The 21,432-nt window shown below is 44.4% G+C and overlaps 1 protein-coding gene and 1 long non-coding RNA gene across 4 annotated transcripts in view; one reads left to right on the forward strand and one right to left on the reverse strand.

Moving 5' to 3' along the window:
- INKA2 (inka box actin regulator 2) overlaps nt 1-2,946 on the forward strand; it is a 46,769-nt gene extending 43,823 nt beyond the window's left edge. For all 3 annotated transcript variants that reach the window (XM_053250965.1, XM_053250967.1, XM_053250966.1), the window contains exon 2: nt 1,003-2,946. In XM_053250965.1, the coding sequence (XP_053106940.1) occupies nt 1,003-2,046 (1,044 nt within the window). In that variant the 3' untranslated portion in view covers nt 2,047-2,946. The remainder of the gene's footprint in view (nt 1-1,002) is intronic.
- LOC128325313 (uncharacterized) lies at nt 720-18,199 on the reverse strand. The gene is made up of 2 exons (XR_008307374.1): nt 17,955-18,199; nt 720-1,651 (listed from the first exon to the last, which is right to left on the reverse strand). It is a non-coding gene; the product is annotated as an uncharacterized LOC128325313 (long non-coding RNA).
- Nucleotides 18,200-21,432: the final 3,233 nt, after the last annotated feature.

Raw genomic sequence — 21,432 nt, forward strand, 5'->3', positions numbered from 1 at the left:
GCATGTACAATCTATGTATGGTGTGCACACAGACAGATCTGTATGTACATGCAGGTCACTTGTTATATTCACCGCATGCACGTTAGTACAACTTCTGTCCAGTGTTTCCTCTAACAAGAATTCCCAGAAGTTGTTGACTACGGCTCCCATAGTCTCCAGCCAAAGGCCACTGCAGCTGGGGATGCTGGGAGTTGTAGTGAACAACATCTGGAAATCCTTGTTAGAGGGAACACTGTTCCTGTCTGTATCCTGCATTTAAGGAAACCTGTACCCAGGTTCACATTTTAAACAAACACAGTCATTCACACAGAGGGCCACTTTGGATGATACTTCCTCTGCCTACCTTAGCATACATGATAAGGACATGAGTGTGCAGGCCCTTTCTCCTTTCCAGTGCACCAAGGTGCCTAATTGAATGGGGAAGGCAGTTCAGCCAAAGTGTACAGTTCAAACCAACCACCCCTCACGTGATTGGGGAAAGATGCTCTAGTGTATCAGGAAGGGGATAAAATGTGTGTTTATGTGCTGGGGCCCACAGATCCAAACTATCAGCTCCCAAATCATGTAAATGTGTACAAACACCTGTACACTCACACAATGTAATGTCTGAATAGGGCTTTTGTAGTACTAAAATGTGATGTTTTGCACATATTTAACAATGATGAACACTTACTTTTCTAATGCAATCAAATCCTGAAAGACAGAATAAAGCAATTAAATCATTTCAGATATGTTTTATTTATATTATTTTCCTGCTTCTAAAACAAACTAATGTTTTAAAAATAAAATCATGATCTATGACTAGAAACATATAATTAAATGTTTATGACTGTCAATCTTTAAAAAAAAATTGAAAGGAAATCCACTCTGTTGTATAATATATGAGTGGAAGAGAACAGAGTTCACTTCTCTTTCTGTTATTTCCGTGAAACCTGCCTGTATCCCGCTCCTTCCTCCTCCTCTCCTGCACTCATTCAGTAACATTTTTTTCCCTCCCAACAGGTATCCATGAAAGAGGTTGGGGACGGGCTGCATGAACAGATGAACTGCATGATGGGTGCTCTGCAAGAGCTGAAGCTCCTCCAGGTCCAGACAGCCTTGGAACAGCTGGAGATTTCAAGCAGCCAAAACCAGGTTTCAGGAATTGGCCAGCATCAGTATTGTCAAAGCAGTCAAGAGGTGCCAAGGCCCAGGCATGAAGCTGGCTGGAGAAATGAGAAACTGCTGACAAAGAGTTCTTTAGAGGACTGCAGCTCTTCAGCATTTTTGTGCTCCTCTCCGGTGTCACAGTCCACCCACCCATTTTACCACATTACTTTGCCAGATAGTAGCCATGGGGACATGGCTTCATCCATTAGTAGCATAAGCAGTGAGGACTACTATCATGGCAGTGGGCCTTCGTCAACCGTGAGCACAGCAGAGTACCATTCACCAAGGACATTTGAGTCTTCCAGTGAGCACATGGCTAGAAGCTGGTTTTCCCAAGACACAAGCAGCTTGTCTGAGAGCAAGTCAGGGTGCAGAGAATGCCAGTTCTCTGATGAGACCAATGACTGGACTTCTTCACTGATGTCTCAGAGCAGGAATCGACAGCCTCTGGTCCTGGGTGACAATATATTCGCTGATTTGGTTGAGAACTGGTTGGATTTGCCTGAGATAGACAAAAAAGGAGAGAAGGAGACGTCCTTGTCAGGCAGTAAATCGCAAGAGTTCTACAAAAAGTTTTCTCTCACTGCGAACATATTCAAGAAGTTCTTGAGGAGCGTCCGGCCAGATCGTGACAGATTGCTCAAGGAGAAGCCTTGCTGGCTGCCCACGGAAGACAAAGAGGCTGAAATCTTAAAGAGACCCAAAAAAGTAAACAAACAGAAGGGGACCTTTTACTTCCCTGTCCATGGGAACACACCAAACTCTCATGACAAAGCAGAAAGGTGCCAAAAGAAGGAATCAAGCAAGGCCAAGAGCAAACATTGTGCCAAGAAGATCCACAATACAATAGACCACAATCAGTCAGGGTTTGATTTTAACACAGCTGTATGGGTCTGAAGTCCAACACTTGTTCTCTTCTTTGCCAAAACTGTTCAATCCCAGCTAAAAGATAAACCAGTGGAAAAGACGATAGAGATATCTGCCATTCATGGATTAGGTGAGGGAAGGAGAAGGAGATGATCTCCTTGAAATTTAAGTTGACACAGATCACTTCTACAAGCACAGCTTCTAGAAGAACCGTTTTAAGAAAAGAAGCCAGATTGTATGCAGAAGTTCTCCACAGCTGGTGCTTGTGAGAATCCTTCAGTTTGGAAATCAAAGGCATGTCTTATTAGCCTGTTCCTTTGTCCTTCCAGTAATAGAGGCTTCAAGTTTGCCAAACATTCAGGTAGCTGCATATTCTAATTCAGGTAGCAACACAATTTTAGGTCTAAATGTGTGTGTGCGTGTGTGTTTTTTTTACACTCTGCTTTTCCTTTTGTGCACTAAATCCTGGATTATGCACCAGGCAAATGAATAAGCACTTGATAGTTAAATTAAGAGTGAGTCATAAATTTGTAAGAACAGAGAGACTGTGGGACTTAAACCAGTGGCTGAGTGAAGTTGGTATGGCCAATCACCACAATGCATTTTGACTGTTCTTTTTCTAAGATGTGATCTCTAGTTACCCATCATGGTCTTTACTGTACTAGAATGTGTCTAAAGAGTGCTATGTAGTAAGTAGCCATCTCAATGGTGCAACTTTGAGGTTCCCAGAAGCTCTTCACCTCTTCATTTTGTCCTCAAAGCCTTAAACTCTGATGCCACACTGAGATCCCAAGTTGCAATAGACTTTTCCCTAGTTGTGTTGTTTCAGTTTGCATTTCTTGTTTGTATGCATTTAGTCTTCTGAGAATTAGCTCTTCAGTGGTCAGCTCTCCAAGAGTGTATTAATAAAGTGATGTCCCTGTCTCCAAATTGATTTGGTGGGACTGTTTGTACACCATGGGAAACCTGTGGAACAATTTTAATTCAGTTCTGTAGGCAGAGCAAACATCATAGAAAATAGTAAGGCTGTTCTCACGAGCTAGGCTGCTTGTGTGGAGCACCGAGATACATTCAAATCCCAGCACTCCCACCCAGCCAAACCCAACTTCCAAGCCCGGCCTTTCACCAAGGTTAAGGGAGCAAGTGTGCCCTTAACCCGGCTGCCAGGATCATGTGCTAACTTGGGCTGCTTACAGCCTAAGCACAGCTAGAGATGGGCTTTTAGAGCGCCCGTCACATGGGGGTATCCCCCAATGCACCGTGCTCATCACACAATGCATTGTGGGATACCTGAAGGCCGGGACGCATTGTCCAGGCCTCCAGAGATCCGCGCTGCATGCTGGTCTGCACGCCCAGCAGGAATTTTTGGTCGACTGGGGAGAAGGTAGGTGAAACCCTGCCTTCCCAACCGCCCTGTTGGTCATGAGCATAGCCTCATAGTGTTTTCTGTATTTTTAAGTGAGCTGAAGTGGCACATGAGGCAGCCACCTGGCTAAAGCTAAACTGAGCAGTGCCTGGGTGGGAGATTTCCTGGGATACCCATATACACCTCTTAGAGCTGCAACATTGAGGAAAAGTGGGATATAAGTGTAATAAAGAAGGACCATGACACTACTTTATTGGAACAGGCCTGTATTCCATATATTTTAATAATAAGCATTTGTTTATCACTTTTTGAGTTTGCAAGGCACTTTACATGAATCATCTTGATGCAATCCTTATAATAACCCTGGTAGGTAGGTATTATTATCTCAGTATTACAGCTGAGGCTGAGCACAAGCAGCTTGCCTAAGGCTACTTAGTGAGTTCTTGATAGAGGCGAGATTCAAACCAGGGAAGTCTTGATGCACAGCTCAGTATCTTTGCCACTATGCTACAGCAACTCAGCGTATCCCACTCTCCTCTCCTGGCCAATGAGAAGTTCAGGATTCAGAGAATGATGGAAAAGTTTCCACAATGGAGACTGCCTTCAACAATCTGGACTTTCACTTTGGAATGCTTTGTCTTGAACTAATTTAGTTCTGGATATTCTTGCCATTAGATGTCAATTGCCACACCCCAGTTTTGAACGTTCTTCTTGGTCTCAACTATTTCCCATACCACTCGATCCTCACATGATTGCCCAGCACTTGATGTCCCACAGTTGAATGTGAATTGCCTCCATTGGAATGTGTTGCATTTGAGGTGGTGGTTTCACATGTGTAAGTAACCACTTGACTTTGCACATTTGAATTGGTACTGAATTCCTGCACCTCTGCCTACCTGAAACTTCTCCAGAACTGTGTTCCCCACCTGTAAATGGGATGGGCTTTGCCCTTCTTCACAGGTGTTCTAGACAGCAACACAGACAGCTACAGTTATATTCCGGAAACTCCTTGAAATGAAGAGAAATGTGGCATCAGATCCATTGTAATCCTGTATATTATGCTTCCTTTCACAATAATGAATTTTACGATTGGCAGTATAAAGAAATACCTGCAAACTGTAGCTTCCACAGGGTTGCTCCTCCCCCACCTTTTTGTTTTGATTTGTTTTTGCACTCATCTAAATACTTTAACAACAACAGCATCGACAAACAAAAACAAGGTAATATGCATTTGGAGTATCTGTGAACTATGACTGATTCAAGGAGGCCACCTATGATCATAGAAGCTCTCTCTTGTGCTCAGTGGGACATCAGTTTTTCTGTTCCTTCCTCAGCTCCACAACTTCCCTTAACTTTCAGGACTACCTTCTGATAGACTGAGGGCTGTTTGCAGAAGGAGAAGTCTCCCTGTGCATTCAGAGCTTACATTGTGTCCCTTTCAACTGCAGCGTATGAACTTTGAAGTGCTGTCAAAGCTACAGCTGCAGGTTGAGCCACACTTACATAGGAACATAGGAAGCTGCCATATACTGAGTCAGACCATTGGTCCATCTAGCTCAGTATTGTCTACACAGACTGGCAGCGGCTTCTCCAAGGTTGCAGACAGGAATCTCGCTCAGCCCCATCTTGGATATGCCAGGGAGGGAACTTCAAAGGGCATGGGGAGTGTATTATGACATCTATCCTTTTGGATACTGTAATATTCACTACACAGGTAAAGTACGGAACTCTGCACCTGACTACACAACGGGTTTTTATTGTAGCAGCTACACAACGAAGCTTTTAGCACTGGCATTTTTGGCATAGCGTCCAGTCTTGTTAGTGCTGCAACACACATCAAGAGCAACCCACATTTCAAAGCATTTCCAAGGCGTGGTAAGCCGCTGCCTTGACACAGGCTGCCAGACTCTTTGTTAGAATGGATGCCTTGCCAAAAACAGAACCCAACTCTACCATATAACAATTATGTAGAAATTGGTCCATGAATTGGCTTTGTCTCAGAATGAGTCCATATTTGGAGACACGGGCAATTCTCACAATTGCCCCTGGCAGGTGGGGAGGGCGGGGGGAAGGCTGCTTTCAACTTACCTCCCCCCACCCCCAATGACCAAGTAGGTCGTCTTCGTTCAGCAGCCCTGCTCGGAGAAGGGCGGAGGGATCTGGGGTCGGAACTTGTTGTTCTGGCCTCCAGGCATCCCACAATGCAACACTCAGCATGTGTGTTGCATTGTGGATTCCCCTCTCAGACGGGCACTCTGTATGCCCATCGCTGTGTTTCTTCTGAATTCAGCCCCAAGGAGAAACACAATACCCAGTAGCCAGGTTAAGGGTGAAAGTGCACCCTCAACATAGGCTAACAGACAGGTTAGTCAAGAGGTTTAGGTGGGTGGAGAGTGGAGGGTTCCAGGAACATCCTATCGCTTCTCCTGACCAGCCTAACCCTGCCTGGGCTGGTCATAAGAACAACTTCACTGGCTGATGTACTGTGGAAGCGTACATCATGCTAGTAACTGCATTTGTGCAAGTTGCATTATGCAAGAGTAAGCCCACTGGGAAACAGTTGTGTTACTCTTGTGTAAGTTTGCACAAAAGCAGCATGTTACCCACTGTAATAACCACATTCATTCACTAGCTTACCCTTGCTATGATCCAGCATTTGGCTGTGCTGACATGGGCATGGGCATCTCGACTCTCATACACAAAGGTCCCATATTCATTTCAGTGAGTGAAGCAGATCTGCTCTTGCAAATGAACACATACATGGTTATACTAAGCTCCCTTCATTGGAATATGTTGGGTACCTACTTCAGGCAGAGAGAGCTTTGTGCATGTATCAGTCTTCTGCCATTGGAACAGATTGATCAGTCAAGACACAGGTCTGACAGAAGTTAATAAAGTTGTATGCTCAGGAAAGGTATATATGAGTGAGTATAACAAACATACTTTAAAAAGTTGTAACAGAAATCAGCTTGACTTATGTTTCTTTTTTAGGTATGAAAGTTCCCTGAGATTTTTCTCCAGGGCTTGCTGCTATATTTTTTGTTATTCAGTATTTTTCATCTCAGTTGTCTTCAACAAAGCAGGACTGTGCTGCTAATCCACTATTCCCAGCTTTGTTAACTTATAGGAGAGGCAGAAAAGTAAAAATATAAATGTTAGTGCTGTCTAATGAAGTTATATTCCTGTTTTAGCTCCCTAAGACAAACAAGCTGGTTGAAAGAGCCATCACAAAACTATATCTGGGTTTTTTCCTTCCTGCAAATGAATTAAACATAGGCACAAGACAAGCACTATTTTTTGCCCATACAAGGAATTAAAAGCTGGCAAAGGATCTACAGTGGGCATAGAAACACATACTTTCTCTTTTTTCCTCAGAAACTGGAATCATTTTTGTCTTCTCATTTCCCACTCGACAAATTGTTTTAAGTAGGCATTATTTCCACAATAACTATTGGTGCCAGCAGTAGGGATGTGCATGAAATTTGCTTGAATCTGTTTGAATTTGAATTGAATTTGAACCATTCAAATTGGAAAACATTGAATAAAATGGAGACCCACCCAAATTGATTTGGATTTGCCCAAAGTTGACTCGAATTTGGTTGAATTTGACCAGATTCAATTTGACTTTGGGTTAAATCAACTTCATTTGATTAAACTTCATTTGACTTTGGGTTAAATCAAATCAATTTGAGTGAATATCCACTCTATTCAATGGTTTCAAATTCAGTTTGATTGATTTGAGCTAACTTTGTGCACATGAAACCTCTCCGTAGTAGAATATTAACCTATGCCTTCTTGTTGCGTGTGCGTACTTCATACAAAGAAAAATGTGGATGCAAATCAAAATATGGTGATGCCCACTAGATACTTTCCTTGACTTCTTCTTTTTTAAACCCAAAGCATCCTGGACAGGCCAGAAGTTTGAGCAAAAGGACAGGCAAGGACAGGTCATTTATCCGCTCACAATAATCTTTCTCAAGCAGTTTTTTTCATCCACAGTGAAGATACGGAGATATTATTTCTTCCCCTCTGCAGGTGAAAAAAGCAGCTTTGGGAGGGAAATTGAACTGGAAAATACTGGAGGAAAAAGAATTAAGCAGCCCCTCTTTCACTCAGACTAATAGCCTGCCCAGCGTAGAAGAAAGAATCAGATGCATAATTTAAACCTCAAGATAGCTTTAAGCAAAGTGTGTACAAATTTATGGAAGATGGTCTCTGCCACTTACCATTTAAAATCTATTTTTGAAAAGGGAGAATTGAAAAGAAAAGCTACAAGAAAAGGAACCAACAGTAGATCTGCTAAAAGTACCAGGAGAGTCTTCAGGCACTTTGGGCTCTTCCAGACAGCAATAAAAGCATGATTTCATTCTCTTTCTGCACACTTCTGGAGTCTTAAGCAGCGGGAATCCACGCTCTGACCAGATGCAGAACAGGGACCTAGCACAATTCTCTCAGAACCATCTGTGGCCAACAATTCCTCTCCATGAAGAACTGATTTCTACTTTTCTAGTAGAAAAGTGGATGGATGGCAAATGGTAATTCTTCACAGAAAGCAGAGCTGGCCAGCAGGTGATAGAAAATCAGGCCAGGACCCTTCTTAGTATCGACAGAGCATGCATTCCTGCTGTAAGTGTGGAAACTGCACTTAGAAAAGCACAGTTCTGCTTTTTATTGCTGTCTGGAAGTGGGCTTTTCAGCGGTGAAGATGGAAGTGTCATGTCTGCGTCATGTGCAGCTGCTACAGGATACTCTAAAGTCAGGACAAGGAAGGCCAAGCAGAGAAACAGAAACGAGAACAAAAGGGGTCAAGAGGCAAGCCAGGGGTCAAAGCTATGCAGACAATCCAGGAACAGAAGACAAACCACAAGTAAGAGCTAAGGCAGGGGTCAAAGCTGAGCAAACTAGGGTCAGGAGACAAGTAAAGGCCACAGCCAACCCGTAAGTCACAAACAATGACACACCAGGATCAAGAAGATACCATGATGTTTGGAGTAAGGCTTTGCCCTGCTCTAAATAGGTGTTGGAGATGGCTTTCCAGTACACTGACCTTTTGCACCAACTATCCTGATGACCATTAAGGGCATTGAGAGTTGTAGTTAGTGAGGGTTTCCTTACCTTCCCATTTTCCTCTACTCTATGACCCCCTGCTTCGGCTCCTTTGACTTCGCAGGTACTTCCTGTAGTGAGTCAGTCCTCTTCCTTTCCTCCTAGAGAGAAGATGGAAACATCTCTCTCCCTACCTGTTTATTATGTAGCCCTTAGATAGGATTAGGTCTTTCCTATCCTAATGTATTTCACCAATAAGTAATTTAGGCTTTACAGTGATCTCCATGCGTGTTTCTTAAAGAGCTGCAACAACTAAACTCTGCACTCTGAAACTGGAGTGGTAGCTTCCTTGGCACTTTGTTAAATAACCACAAAACCCCAACAATAGGAAGTGTTTATGTGCCTCTCCTTCCTGTGCCAGAGAGGTCCAGTGAACCATTCAGATGGGCGGGGCCAGCCTAGCTCCTCAGAGCTCTATGTACGGGCAAGACTGTTGCAGTTCGACAATCAGCTGTCTGGGTCAGCTGTATGGAGAGTATGGCTTTCTATTTCAACCCAGGTGGTTCTTGACAAGAGGAGTATAAATTACGTGTGAAGGCATCCATCACACCAAAAGGCCGATCTTAATGGTAGGCTACAAAAATAATGGATAGTGCTTTAGCACAAACAGCAACTGAGCTGGGATTCCCAGAAGCTCAAGTATAGCCAGGCCTAAAGCTCTGTATGCCCGCAAATAGGGTGTATAGAGAGATGGGGAAGGTTATTGTACAGCTGGAAATACATACAGAACCCAAAGACTTTGTGAGATATAAGGGCAGTTCACATGATTGGTGCTTGAGCAGGAGGTGCATCCTACCCAAGTGCGAGGGCTAATTCGTTTACCGATCATGTGTGTATAAAAAACAAGATATGAGTGGGGGAAGTGATAATCTGCTAAGCAGAGCTGGGTCGGAGGGCTCTGTCCTACTGAGCAGCTGAGCCAGTAACGCCGGAGGAGGTGACGAGAGGCACCTTTAAGTGTAAATTATTAGGTGCTTACCTTTGCTACAGCTGCACCTGAACACTGCTCTAAGCTGCAGCACATCACCCAGCACCCGCTGTGGGGTGCACCACCAAGAGGGGATTGGCTTCCCGGAGGCTCAGTAATGGAGGCCTGCATTGGCCACTACTGAGCTGAGTGCAGCTAGTGAAGGCAGGAGGAACAGCCCTCCGACTCAGCTGCCACTTGGCAGACAAGCATTGCACCTCACCCATTCACACACACTCCTTGTTTTCTACTCACACACCATTGGTAAATGGGAACTTGGGTAGGACGCACCTCCTATCCAAGTACCGATCGTGTGAACTGCTCTATAATAGAGCAGAATGTTATTATTTATAATTTATTTGATTGATTGATTGATTTGATTTATATACCGCCCTTCCAAAATGGCTCAGGGCGGACCTTTATGCAAAGAGGGTCATTGTGGGGAACGGGATAAAAGCTCCTGACCAGTATTAAGTAGCACGAAAAATATGTGTGAGGATTCATTCCCATGCCACATACAACAGCTTTCTGACATTTCCCCTCTTTTTTGCACACTCCGCTATCCTGCCTGCCTGCTCACACACAGCCGGCAGAACCCTGCAAGTTCAGGATTTATAAATAAGGTAATATGAACTGATTTGGCCATGACACATGGTTCCTCGCAAATCCCCCCGCCCTCCGCCAGAACAACAGCTGTCAGCAGTCCTGTTTCCCTGCTGTCTGACAAGGAAGCCAACTGGAACTTCTCCTGAGAAAGAGACCTTTGGCCCCTCTTGACAGCTGCACTAAAGGCATCAGAACACAGCTCCTTCTCTATGATATGGGGTGGGGGGGATATTGGAGAGATAAAAGATTGCAAATAGGAAATCCTACCCTGCACTGCATTGCAGCTGAGAGTCCCTTAAAACAGCTGAATTAAAGACATTCCCCGTGGTTTGTGGGAGAATAATAACAGCTTTGGGGGGTGGGGCGGGAAGAGAAGTTCACACGTTTCATCTGTGTCTTCTTTATCACTGCATAGAGCTTCTGTTTGCTGCTTCAGTACAGTACAGTTTGAGTCACTCCTGCACCTGTTGAGTCGGGTAACTCCTGCTAACGACACGTTTCTGAAGTGCTTTGGTGGTCTGCTGTCATCTGGCTGGACTCTGTTTTGCTTTTCTGTTTCTTCAGTGCTTTTATTATGGTCATAATCCAAATTTTCTGACATATATACCCTTCTTACCTGCGCCCATTCTAGTATTCACCAGAAGCTGGCTGGCTGGCTGGCTGGCTGGCTGGCTGGCTGGCTCTCTCTCTCTCTCTCTCTCTCTCTCTCTCACACACACACACACACACACACCTACCTCTTTTTCTGATCTATTGCTGCATTGCAGTCCCTAAGGCATAACTGGCAACACAGATTGAAAATTACCCACAAATGGGGCATTTATGGAAATACCATCAAGCAAAGGAATTACATTTTTTTATTATTTCAGAAGTCGATGCCAGGAGAGAGACCACCCAGTGTCTGGTGAAGAAAGGTTATACAATGAAAGGGAACACAATGTAAATTGAACAAGAAATTTCACAGTTTCCTGTAAGGAAACTCTCTTTCCTACAATGCTGACAATGAAAAACAGGGGCTAGCCTAGGTACATTTTGTGCCCCTGAGACCTAGCCCCTGAGACCTAGCCTAGGTCTCAGGGGCTAGCCTAGGTACATTTTGCTAGGCTGCCAGCAAAAATGCAATTTATGTTGAGGAAATACCATACTGCACTGCCAGCCGGCATAGCCAATAGATGGACCAAAGGTCTGATTCGGTATAAGGCAGCCTCACATGCTCATATGATTTGCACTTATAGCGTAGTATCTCTCTCTCTCTCTCTCTCTCTCTCTCTCTCTCTCTCTCTCTCTCTCTCTCTCTCACACACACACACACACACACACACACGGCAGGAGAGAGAGAGATCAGGTGCATAGGAAGATGGAGCTCATTTACCTTTTATTAGTTATGCAGAAGAGGGAATTATGACAGTCACAGGTTGCTACTTATGGAAAAGAAAAGCTGCACGTGTCACAATTCCCTCTTCTGCCCAACCATTAAAGGTACAGGAGTCCTGCTGTCCTCCTTTGCACTATCTCCCCACCGCCCCAGGCCAAGGAGAAAGATGCTTTGACCCATATAGGATTATTTATTTATTTTAATTAAGAGTGGCTCCCATGTTGCAAGATATGGTTGCAGAGGCCCTGTGTCTGGAAAGACTAGATTTAGAACAGTGATAGGTAGCAAACGCCACACATCAGGTTTATCAGAGCACAAAAAAGGCCTCTTTATGGGTCTACCTGAGGTCAATTCATTTGAACTCCAAAGCAAGGTGTGAGTTCACAGCATAATCCCATGAAGCAAAGAGATCGTCTGTTTGTTCCATTTCATCACCAAGAAAAATGTATGAGGAGGATCGTAATCTCCCCTCTCACCTGATCCTGAATTGAAAATTGACCTGTGTTGGAGGATGAAGCCATCAGATGCCATTCACAGATGGGCAGGAGTGCTAACACACTTTACATTCACCACATGCTCCAAGCCAATGTCGGGGTCGCGCAAATTGGGCCTGAAATCATAACTCGAGATGGAATCTTATAACTCAAGCCATAAGAAGGCTGAAGCGCTGCTGAAATAAATGGAGCTTGGGCTGGTGAAATGATTTGTGAGTCACCACAATATAGTTTTGTCAGAGTCTGAAGGCAGTTGGCAGAATTCCCACAAGGGGAGAGTCAGTCTGCACCGACACTGTTGTACAGATTGAGAGACAAATGATATGGGGTGCAATGCAAGCCACAGCCCTGGTTGTGAATTCCATTTAATCTTGACTCACAGACCCCCTTGATCGATTTAGGTGGCGGTGGGGAGCTATTTAGTATTTCAAAGGCATCATTAATTGCTATCTCATTGCCTTAGTGACTTTCCCTGAAATAATATTTAAAGGGCTTTTCCCTTGCCCAATGGTATTTCCATAAAATGATTTCCCATTGTTAAGGATGGGACGTGCCTAATTAGCCTGACAGAGGTATTTAATGAGGCACCATCAGATTCCTGCATCTTGGATAGGATTTGTAAATGCAAAGCACACCACACAATAGGCCCATTACCTCTCACCCCACCCCATTAATTACAGCACATGCTCCCCCTGCATATTTCACAGAGCTTAAGTGAGGAATAATAAATGGAACACAGGCTTTGGGCTTATTCAAATTTGCCATCTTTTGCTGGCACAAACATTACTATGCTCATAAAGAATTCTCAAATCACAGGATTTGGGGACCCAAAGAACAAGTGAGCTTCTGCTCCCCAAAGCAGGTTCTGCCATCCAATTGTGCCCTTCAGGAGAACCCAAATAATTCAGAGCACAAGTATGCCACCAACAGGGAGCAAGAACCACTTCAAAAGGTGCATGCAGAGCTAATAACTGAATAAGATCTAGCTATTGAGCAGACAGAGAAAAATTTGTTATGGGGCAGCTAACAAATAAAATCATCATCATCATCCAGGAATTAATACATAAATTCTCAGTATGCAAACCTGATGGTGTTGGGCTCTTACCTAGTAAGGAAGAGACCTCTTGCCCCTTTCTTATCACACCAGTAGCACAGAACATCCCAGAAACAAGCCACCTATGCATCCTGGAATTCTCCTTACATAGTGACTGTGATACAACCAGTTTTCTATCCTGTATGTACTGCAATCCAAGGAGCACAGATTTAACTACAACTACAACCACCACAGCAAATACGTATATACGACTTTTAAACAAAAATTTCCAAAGTGGTTTACATGGAGAAGGAAGGAAGGAAGGAAGGAAGGAAGGAAGATCCCTGTCTAACTAGAAACATAAGATAGACACCAGCAGCAACAGTCTCTGGAGGGGTACTGTGCTGGTGGTGGAGAGAGGCAGGCCAATTGCTCTCCCTCTGCTAAATAAAGAGAATCACCACTTTTAAAAGGTGCCTCTCTGCCCAGTTAGCAGGGGCAATTAATTATATAGACTGATTTTGCCATTTAGGACCCAAGTTCAGACAATGTGGCAAAAGGCAAACTGCCAGTTACGAATACGAATATGATGAATATTTATATGCCGCTTTTCAACAGAAGTTCCCAAAGCGGTTCAGATAGATAGATAGATAGATAGATAGATAGATAGATAGATAGATAGATAGATAGATAGATAGTATGGCTCCCTGTCCACAAAGGGCTCACAAAGAAAGATAAGATAAACATCAGCAACAACCACAGGAGAGATGCTGTGCTGGGGATGGATAGGGCCAGTTGCTCTCCCCCTGCTAAATAAAGAGAATCACCACTTTAAAAGGTTCCGCTTGCTCAGTTAGCAGGGGTTCCCATAGCCCAGCAGCAAGCCTGACTTCTGGTGTCAGGATGACTATTGCCAACATTGGGCATGTTGTTCAAACCCACCACTCTTGTCAGCATATTCCACCTTACTTGCAATTTCAAACCCGACATCTGTATCCAGCTTCAAATCTTGATTATGGATGTCAGTTTTGGAACCACAAGTAGGGCGGAATATGCGACACTGTCAGGTCCAGATGCAATGCCCGCTGTTCACATAGCCGTCCTGACGCAGGAAGTCAGGCTTGCTGATGAGCTTCGAGAACTGGCGATTTGCCTTTTGCCATGTTGTCTCAACCTGCCCAAGGGAAAAATCTACAGTGTTTGCATACAGAAGCTTCTAATAAGATGTCATGTGTTTACACCAAGTTGCATTTTTCTCCTCTGTTATTTTTTGACATAATTTTCTAGCCATCAGGAAATTGGAGCCAGCTGTTGTTAGTTATAAATAGACAGATAGATAAATAAGAGAGAGCCAGCGTGGTATAGTGGTTAGAGTGCTGGACTAGGACCAGGGAGACCCGAGTTCAAATCCCCATTCATCCATGAAACTAGCTGGGTGACTCTGGGCCAGTCACTTCTCTCTCAGCCTAACCTACTTCACAGGGTTGTTGTGAAAGAGAAAATTAGAAGTATGTAGTACACCGCTCTGGGCTCCTTGGAGGAAGAGCGGGATATAAATGCATAATAATAAAATAATAATAATAATACATAAATAGATAAATAAATGATAGGGATGTTTCTACTTCCAATATATTTTTTTGCAGTTACTTGTGCATAATGGCCATGTTTTCCATGATGTGTAATATAATCTGCACAAAGGTTGTGAGAAATCGTGGGTTCTAGTCAGCACAGGTTTGAAGGGCTTTGGCTGAACTTTTTTCTCTCTTTTTTCACAATTTCCCTATTCCAGGATACTAATCCTTTCCAGTTTATGGCTCATTTAGCTGAGGGCATCTGCAGAAATAATGCTTGGGGCAGGATGAGCTCAAAGTATAACACATGTACTGGCCTGATTCTCTGAAGTCTTTATACCATTCACACACCCCAGCACCTCACACCATTACATTATGATATAAAGAAATAATATAGGCCACAAGAACCTGGTTGTGCTTATACAGGGGGTTTACTGCATTATCTAAGCCTTATTTGCACAATATTTTACATTTTCACATGTTACATTTATATCCCACTCTTCCTCCAAGGAGCCCAGAGAGGTGTACATGGTTATGTTTATCCTCACAACAACCCTGTGAGGTAGGTTAGGCTGAGAGATATGTGGCTGGCCCAGAGTCGCCCAGTGAATGGCTGAATGGGGATTTGAACTCAAGTCTCCCTGGTTCTAGTGAGTTCAACATATGTATAATCTGTGTACATTAGATGCATGTACAAATTTATATGCACATACAAGCCTTATTCAGACATTATGTTGAACGCTCGTACAAGTGTACAGTGTACACATGTATGGATCTATACACAGGTACAGTCATTCACATCTTACACTGAACATAGGTACAGCAGTATACTTCCTATGTGTACCATGCATTTGGGGGACTTGTTTTCAAGTTCACTTCTAAAATGAGCACAGGCACAGTGTTCACACACAAAAACATGTATGAGTGTACAGACCCATGTACACTCACACAACATAATGTCTGAATATGTCTACAGTTATTCACACATTGTGGTCCACATGTGTACAACAGTACACTTCTTATCAGTACCCTGCATTTGAGAGTCCCATATCCGGGTTCACATTTAAAAGGAACACAGTCATTCATACAAATGGATGTCGTATATACAATGTAATGTCCGAACAGGTGACGGTCTTACCAATTTCACGGCTAACCCTTAACAAAAATCTTTGTTTTGTCCATTCAACAATGCAAGACTCTAGACAGACAGGCATTAAAGCAGAAATCAGACCAGGTTCAAGGGTGTATTTCACATCTTTTACACAGAATCTATTATCTGTCTTGGCAGATAATATCAGGCTTCAGAAATATCAGGCTTCAGATGTGAAGAAAGTCTTGCTTTATGGATGTATAAGGTCATGCACACCACCTTGCTGGAGAGGCTGCAGAGGACAGTTGCTGTCCTCTCCTCCACTGCACTGCACACCCACATGAGTGGTGGTGTGCAGAGGGAGATGCTGGGAGTGGGAGGACTTACCTGCTCCCACATCCCAGGGGGCCCCAGGGCACGAGTGCAGTGGCTGCTCTCATTCGAGCAGCCGCCATGCTTGGTACGGCCACTCCTTCCCCCCAGCTAACCTGGTGGTGGTCACCCTGACGTTCACCAGCCAAGGTTAAGTGAACCATAAGTTCACTTAACCTTGGCTAAACGCTGGATTAAAAACCCAGGCCCTAGCCTGGGTTAGGATGCACATGTGAATACCCTTTATATCTGTTTGATTTTTTAAAAAACCAACAACAACATTAGAACTTTAAGTAAATTTAGAATTCCAGGTGGGGAGGGCCCTCTTATATCCCTCATGGCCAGCCATGGCTTTATTTTCACAATAACCCTGATGAGATAGGCTAGGCTGACTGAGCCAAGCTCAACCAGTGAGCAAGATGGATCAGTGTAGATTTGAACCTTGGCCTCCTGAATCCAAATCTACATTCTGTAGACGAAGTGCATGGCAGAACCAAATTTGTATTTCTGCCCAGTGCCCACATGATTCAGTCCTGGCCATTTTCTGACGTGTGCAGCTACTTTGGTAGTGATTTCCCCCTGCTTGTTCATCCATGGGGAAACATCAGTACTGAGAGTTGCTTTGGAGGCATTCCTAATATAGTAACAGTTTGGGCAGCTCCTATGGGTCTTGCCTGAAGAATGGACCTCAAAGATCAGCAACACTAAAGGGCAGGAGCAAGGCTTTTCAGTTGCCAACTAGAATTGCAACTTTGTAGCTTGCCCAAAGCTACAACACTCTAATTAAAGAAGAGTCTTAAGGGGGGGGCAGGAGTGGAATCAAGGCGTTTTAGGAATCTTTTGCAAAATGGGAATTTAATATGACAGCAACAAGGATCACGGGATCTTGCCGGTTGTGGGCAATATATGGTCCAGGGTCTGCCTACACACCATTAATTTAAATCTTGGTTCTTTCCTCCTGCTAAAGTGGCCACCTGGCCAGAATTTTACAAATCCATCATTTTAATCTCATAACCTCTTACCAGAACTGGATGATGGAAAACCAGAATAAATTCCATAGGAGATATTGTAGCTGATAGTGGGGGTGGGGGGTGGGGGGGGGAATCTATGTGCTGTCATAGAACATAGAATATGAATACTTAAGTGCCATGTGGGAAGGATGGCTGCACGTAAAGGAGTGTGCGTAGCATATATTTGCTGTGAATGTGAATGCAGTGTGGCTCATACTGATCCATATTGAAACTGACAGTAAAGCGCCACCAAGTATGGGTCAGTCCAACTTATGTTGCAAAAACAGATTATGTGCTAGACTGTGTTCTACAGGTGATGTAATAGATCATGAGAAGTGATGGTGAATTATAGAAACGGAGTTGTAGAGGGCCTTGGTGACCATCACAAAGCTACAGCAATGATCAATAGATGGCTATCCAGCCTGCACTTGAAGAAGAAAGCCAGCAAGGAAGAGCCTGCCATCCCCCCAGGTAACTGGTTCCATTGTCAAATTGCTCTTAGTATCAAGATGTTTCTCCTAATGTTCAACCACAATCTGCCCTCTTGTAACTTAAGCCCTCCAGATCTGGTCCTCCCCCCCACCCACTGGGGCAGCAGAAGGCAAATCTTTGCCAGCTGCTGTGCAACAACCCTTTAGGTATTTGAAGAGTGCTATCATGCCTCACTCACAGTCATCTTAGCCCAGTTCAGACGTTACTGAGCACCACAGCGCTCATGGTTCCAGCAGCAGAGATGAGGAGCAGCATCCTGCTCCCAGAAACGCCGCCCATCATGGTTATGGAGCTTCTCCCTTCAGACAAACAACACCATAACCGTGTGTGCCTGGCAGAAGGGGGTGAGTGATAGCTCCAGGGCAGGACTTCATTGCTGCTTCTCCTCCTGTAACCTTGAGTGCTGCGGCACTCAGTAACCTCTGGAATGGACTCTCTTCTCCAGGCTAAACTTACCTAGTTCTTTCAGCATCTCCGTATAGGCTTCTTTTCCAGTCCCATGACCATCTTCATTGCCCTTCATTGCCCTTCATTGCAAATTTTGTCAGCTTCCTCTCTGAAAGTGCAGAGCTCAGATGAGAGATCTCTGATGTCCTTCTTGTGACTTGGAAACTATAGTTTGATTAATGCATCCTAAAATCAGATTCATGTTTTGCAGCTGCATCATATTGCTGACACAGGTTCAACTTGTGATTAACAAATCCTGAGATCCTTTTCACATGCACTATTGCTAAGTCAGGTTTTGATCCCAGCCACCCACCCCCGCCCTAAATGCAGAACTTTGCATCTGTCTCCACTAAGGTTAATCTTGTTAGTTTCAGCCCTGTATTCCAATTGATCAAGGTAATTTTGAAAGGTATTCTTGTTTTCTGATGTGTTACCACCCAGTTTTGTATCATCTGCAAGAGGAGTCATTCATATAGAGCTTCTACAAAGGCCTTACTTCTATCTCAATTGAAAAAAAATGATGCCCAGTAAATGTACCTCCGGGTGAGCAAGAGCTACTTTTCTGTCCCATGTAAAAGGGGGCTGTGTGAAAATTATACAAGCCCATATGTGGGGCTGATTGCTGTGGGTCAAACCCATGGAATTGGCACACTCAGAGCAGGGTGTTGATTCCATGGAAAAGACCCACACAACTGTATCCACCCACAAGGTTGCACCATTCAAATGTAGCCCTCAGCCATTGATTGGCATTAATCATGATGATCATATAGATCCTCCATGTTTAGTGGTAGCATGCCTCTGAATACCAGTTGCTGGGGTGTAACAGTGGGCATTTTCATGGGCTTCTCAGAGGCATGTGGCTGACCCCTGTAAGCAACAGGATGCTGCTTTAAATAAACCTTTAGTTTGATCTGGTTGGGCTCTTTTCTTGTGTTCATAAGAGTAACTCTTGGGCAGTGGAAGGAACTCTAAAGGATGGGGATGAGCCTGTAGCTCAGTGGTTGAGCTTCTGCCTTGCATGCAGATGGTCCCAGGTTCAATCCCTGCATTCTCCAGGTAAAGCTGGGAAAGACTTCTCCCTGAAACCTTGGAGACCTGCTGCAGAGACAGTACTGACCTAGATGGGCCAATGGTCTTCAGCACTTGGTATAAGGTGACATCCTATTTTCCCATGATACTAGTCTGGATCCAAACTGAGGAGTGGAAGAGGAATGCACTGCACTTACTTCCAAGCTGAACATCTTGCCGGCCTAGCGAAGTTACTGCAAAGTTCTGACCATTGGAATGGACTTAGTAATGCACCTGGGAAATCTGCATGTGAATGGCTTCTCAGGCCATTAGATATTGAACTGCAGTGCAGAGACAAAAGTTCTAATTCCAACAATTAGAACTTTCCTCTCTGCACTGCATTTCAGTACTTAATGGCCTGAGACATTTTGCCGTGGACATTGTCTCAGTTCTTTGTGTGGGGTATGCTTGTCTATATTTGAATTGTCTATGTACTGGTTTACCACCTAATGGCGCAGCAGGGAAGTGACTTGAATAGCAAGTTAGAGGTTGCAGGTTCGAATCCCCGCTGGTATGTTTCCCTGACTATGGGAAACACCAATATTGGGCAGCAGAGATATAGGAAGATACTGCGTGGGAGATGGTAGTGGTAAACCCCTCCTGTAGTCTACCAAAGACAGGGCTCTGTGGACACCAGGAGTCAACATAGACTCGAAGGCACACTTTACCTTTACCTTTTGGTACTGGTTTTGGGGGTGGAGCCACAGTTTGTCTGCTCCTCACTTGCTGTCTTGAATTTCAACCTGAGAGGTTCTCTCTCTCTACAGAAGAGACTGGCCATTTATTGTTAGCCTGTGTTCAATTAGTAATAAATACCAAACTCTTGCTTCTCAGTTAAAGTTGCTTCCTATAAATTCTCTGCAACACTAATAAGAAAAAGAGAGAGGGCAATTTCAATGCCTGAAATGTTCAGCAGGGAAGTGCAGGGAAGTAGTTTCAGCATTATTGGCATAGGAGTCTCCATGTCCGATGGGTGCAAATAAAAGATGAGAGAAGTTAGGATTGCACACTAGATGAATTGGATGTATAAAAGCCTCTCTTCCTCTTTCCATAGCTCTCCTTATACAGCAGAGAACAGCCAGAACCTGATGTTAAGCCAGGATGTTAAGTCTCCAAGGAACTTTGAACTGAAAGAAGTGAAACAAAAGTTGCCAGCAAATCCATTTCACACCATATTGTACACTTCCATGCCATGTCATGGAATTTCCCCAGCCGGAAAAGTTCTGCTTATTCTTGCCTGTTAATTTGTATGATTGACACAGATAGGGATGGCCCAAGGCATTTTGCTGCCTGAGGCAAAGGACAATATGTCACCTCTGGGCAAGTGCTCAGTATCCTCAAGCCATGCTGCTGCAGCAGGGGAGTTCCTAGCTTGTGCTGGCAAGGGCAAGAGGGGAAGAAGAGACGTGTCCCAGCAGGATGAAGTGGGGGAAATGAATGGCATGCCCCAGTGGGGTGAGTGACAGGGAGGCCTGTGATTGCTGCCTCCTGTGCCCTCACACCCATGCCTGAGACAATTGCCTCGCCATGCCTCATGGAAGGGCTGCCTCTGGCCATACAATAACACACTGTGAATCTAAGAAACCTTCATTTAATCCTCTGCATATTTATCCTTTAAATCTTTTTTTTTTTTTATCACTCAGGGTTAGAGCATCTGCTTGGCATGCAGAAGGTCCCAGCTTTGATCGCTGGCACCTCCAGGTCAGGCTGGGAAAGACTGCTGTCTAAAATCTTGGAGAGCCAGTGCCAGTCAAAGGTAGGGATGTGCACAAATCCAGGTTTGTGTGCTGGTTCAGTGCCGAACCGGCTCGGCACCACAGGGAGGGGAGTGGCGAGTGGGACCTTTTTTAAAAAGGAGAGCATTCCATGCTGCATGCAGTTTTCTGCTGTGGTGGCGCTTGTCCCAAGTACAGCATGCACATGGCGTGGGCACCATTTGCATGGTCAGCAATCCCATGTTGACCATGCAAATGGCATCCATGCATGTTTGGACACCATGTGCGTGCCGTCGTTGCACTGCGGGTACTTGGGACAAGCGCCGCGGCAGCAGGATGCTGCATGTGGTGGTGCAGAGCAGATAAGGACCTGTTCTTCTTTCTTTAAAAAAGATGCCACTTGCCACTCGCCTCCCCGTGGTGCTGAACTAGGGCATAGCCCTAGTCAGAGCAAACAACACTGAACTAGGTGTATCTATGATATGACTCGGTATAAAACACTAGGACTGTGCAATATCAGATCTGGAATTCCAGAAATGGTCCAATATCATCAATTCCAGAAGGTATTGGAGATAATCCAGATCTGATCACAGGGAAGCCTACTTTGACCCAGAATTATCCAATACAGTTTGGGGATTTCCAGAGCGGTTTTTGGAAAGGAATCAGCATTCTGAAGCTCCAAATGGCAGTGGACATACAAAACA

Source organism: Hemicordylus capensis, chromosome 4, assembly GCF_027244095.1.
Source record: "Hemicordylus capensis ecotype Gifberg chromosome 4, rHemCap1.1.pri, whole genome shotgun sequence".
Lineage (NCBI taxonomy): Eukaryota > Metazoa > Chordata > Lepidosauria > Squamata > Cordylidae > Hemicordylus > Hemicordylus capensis.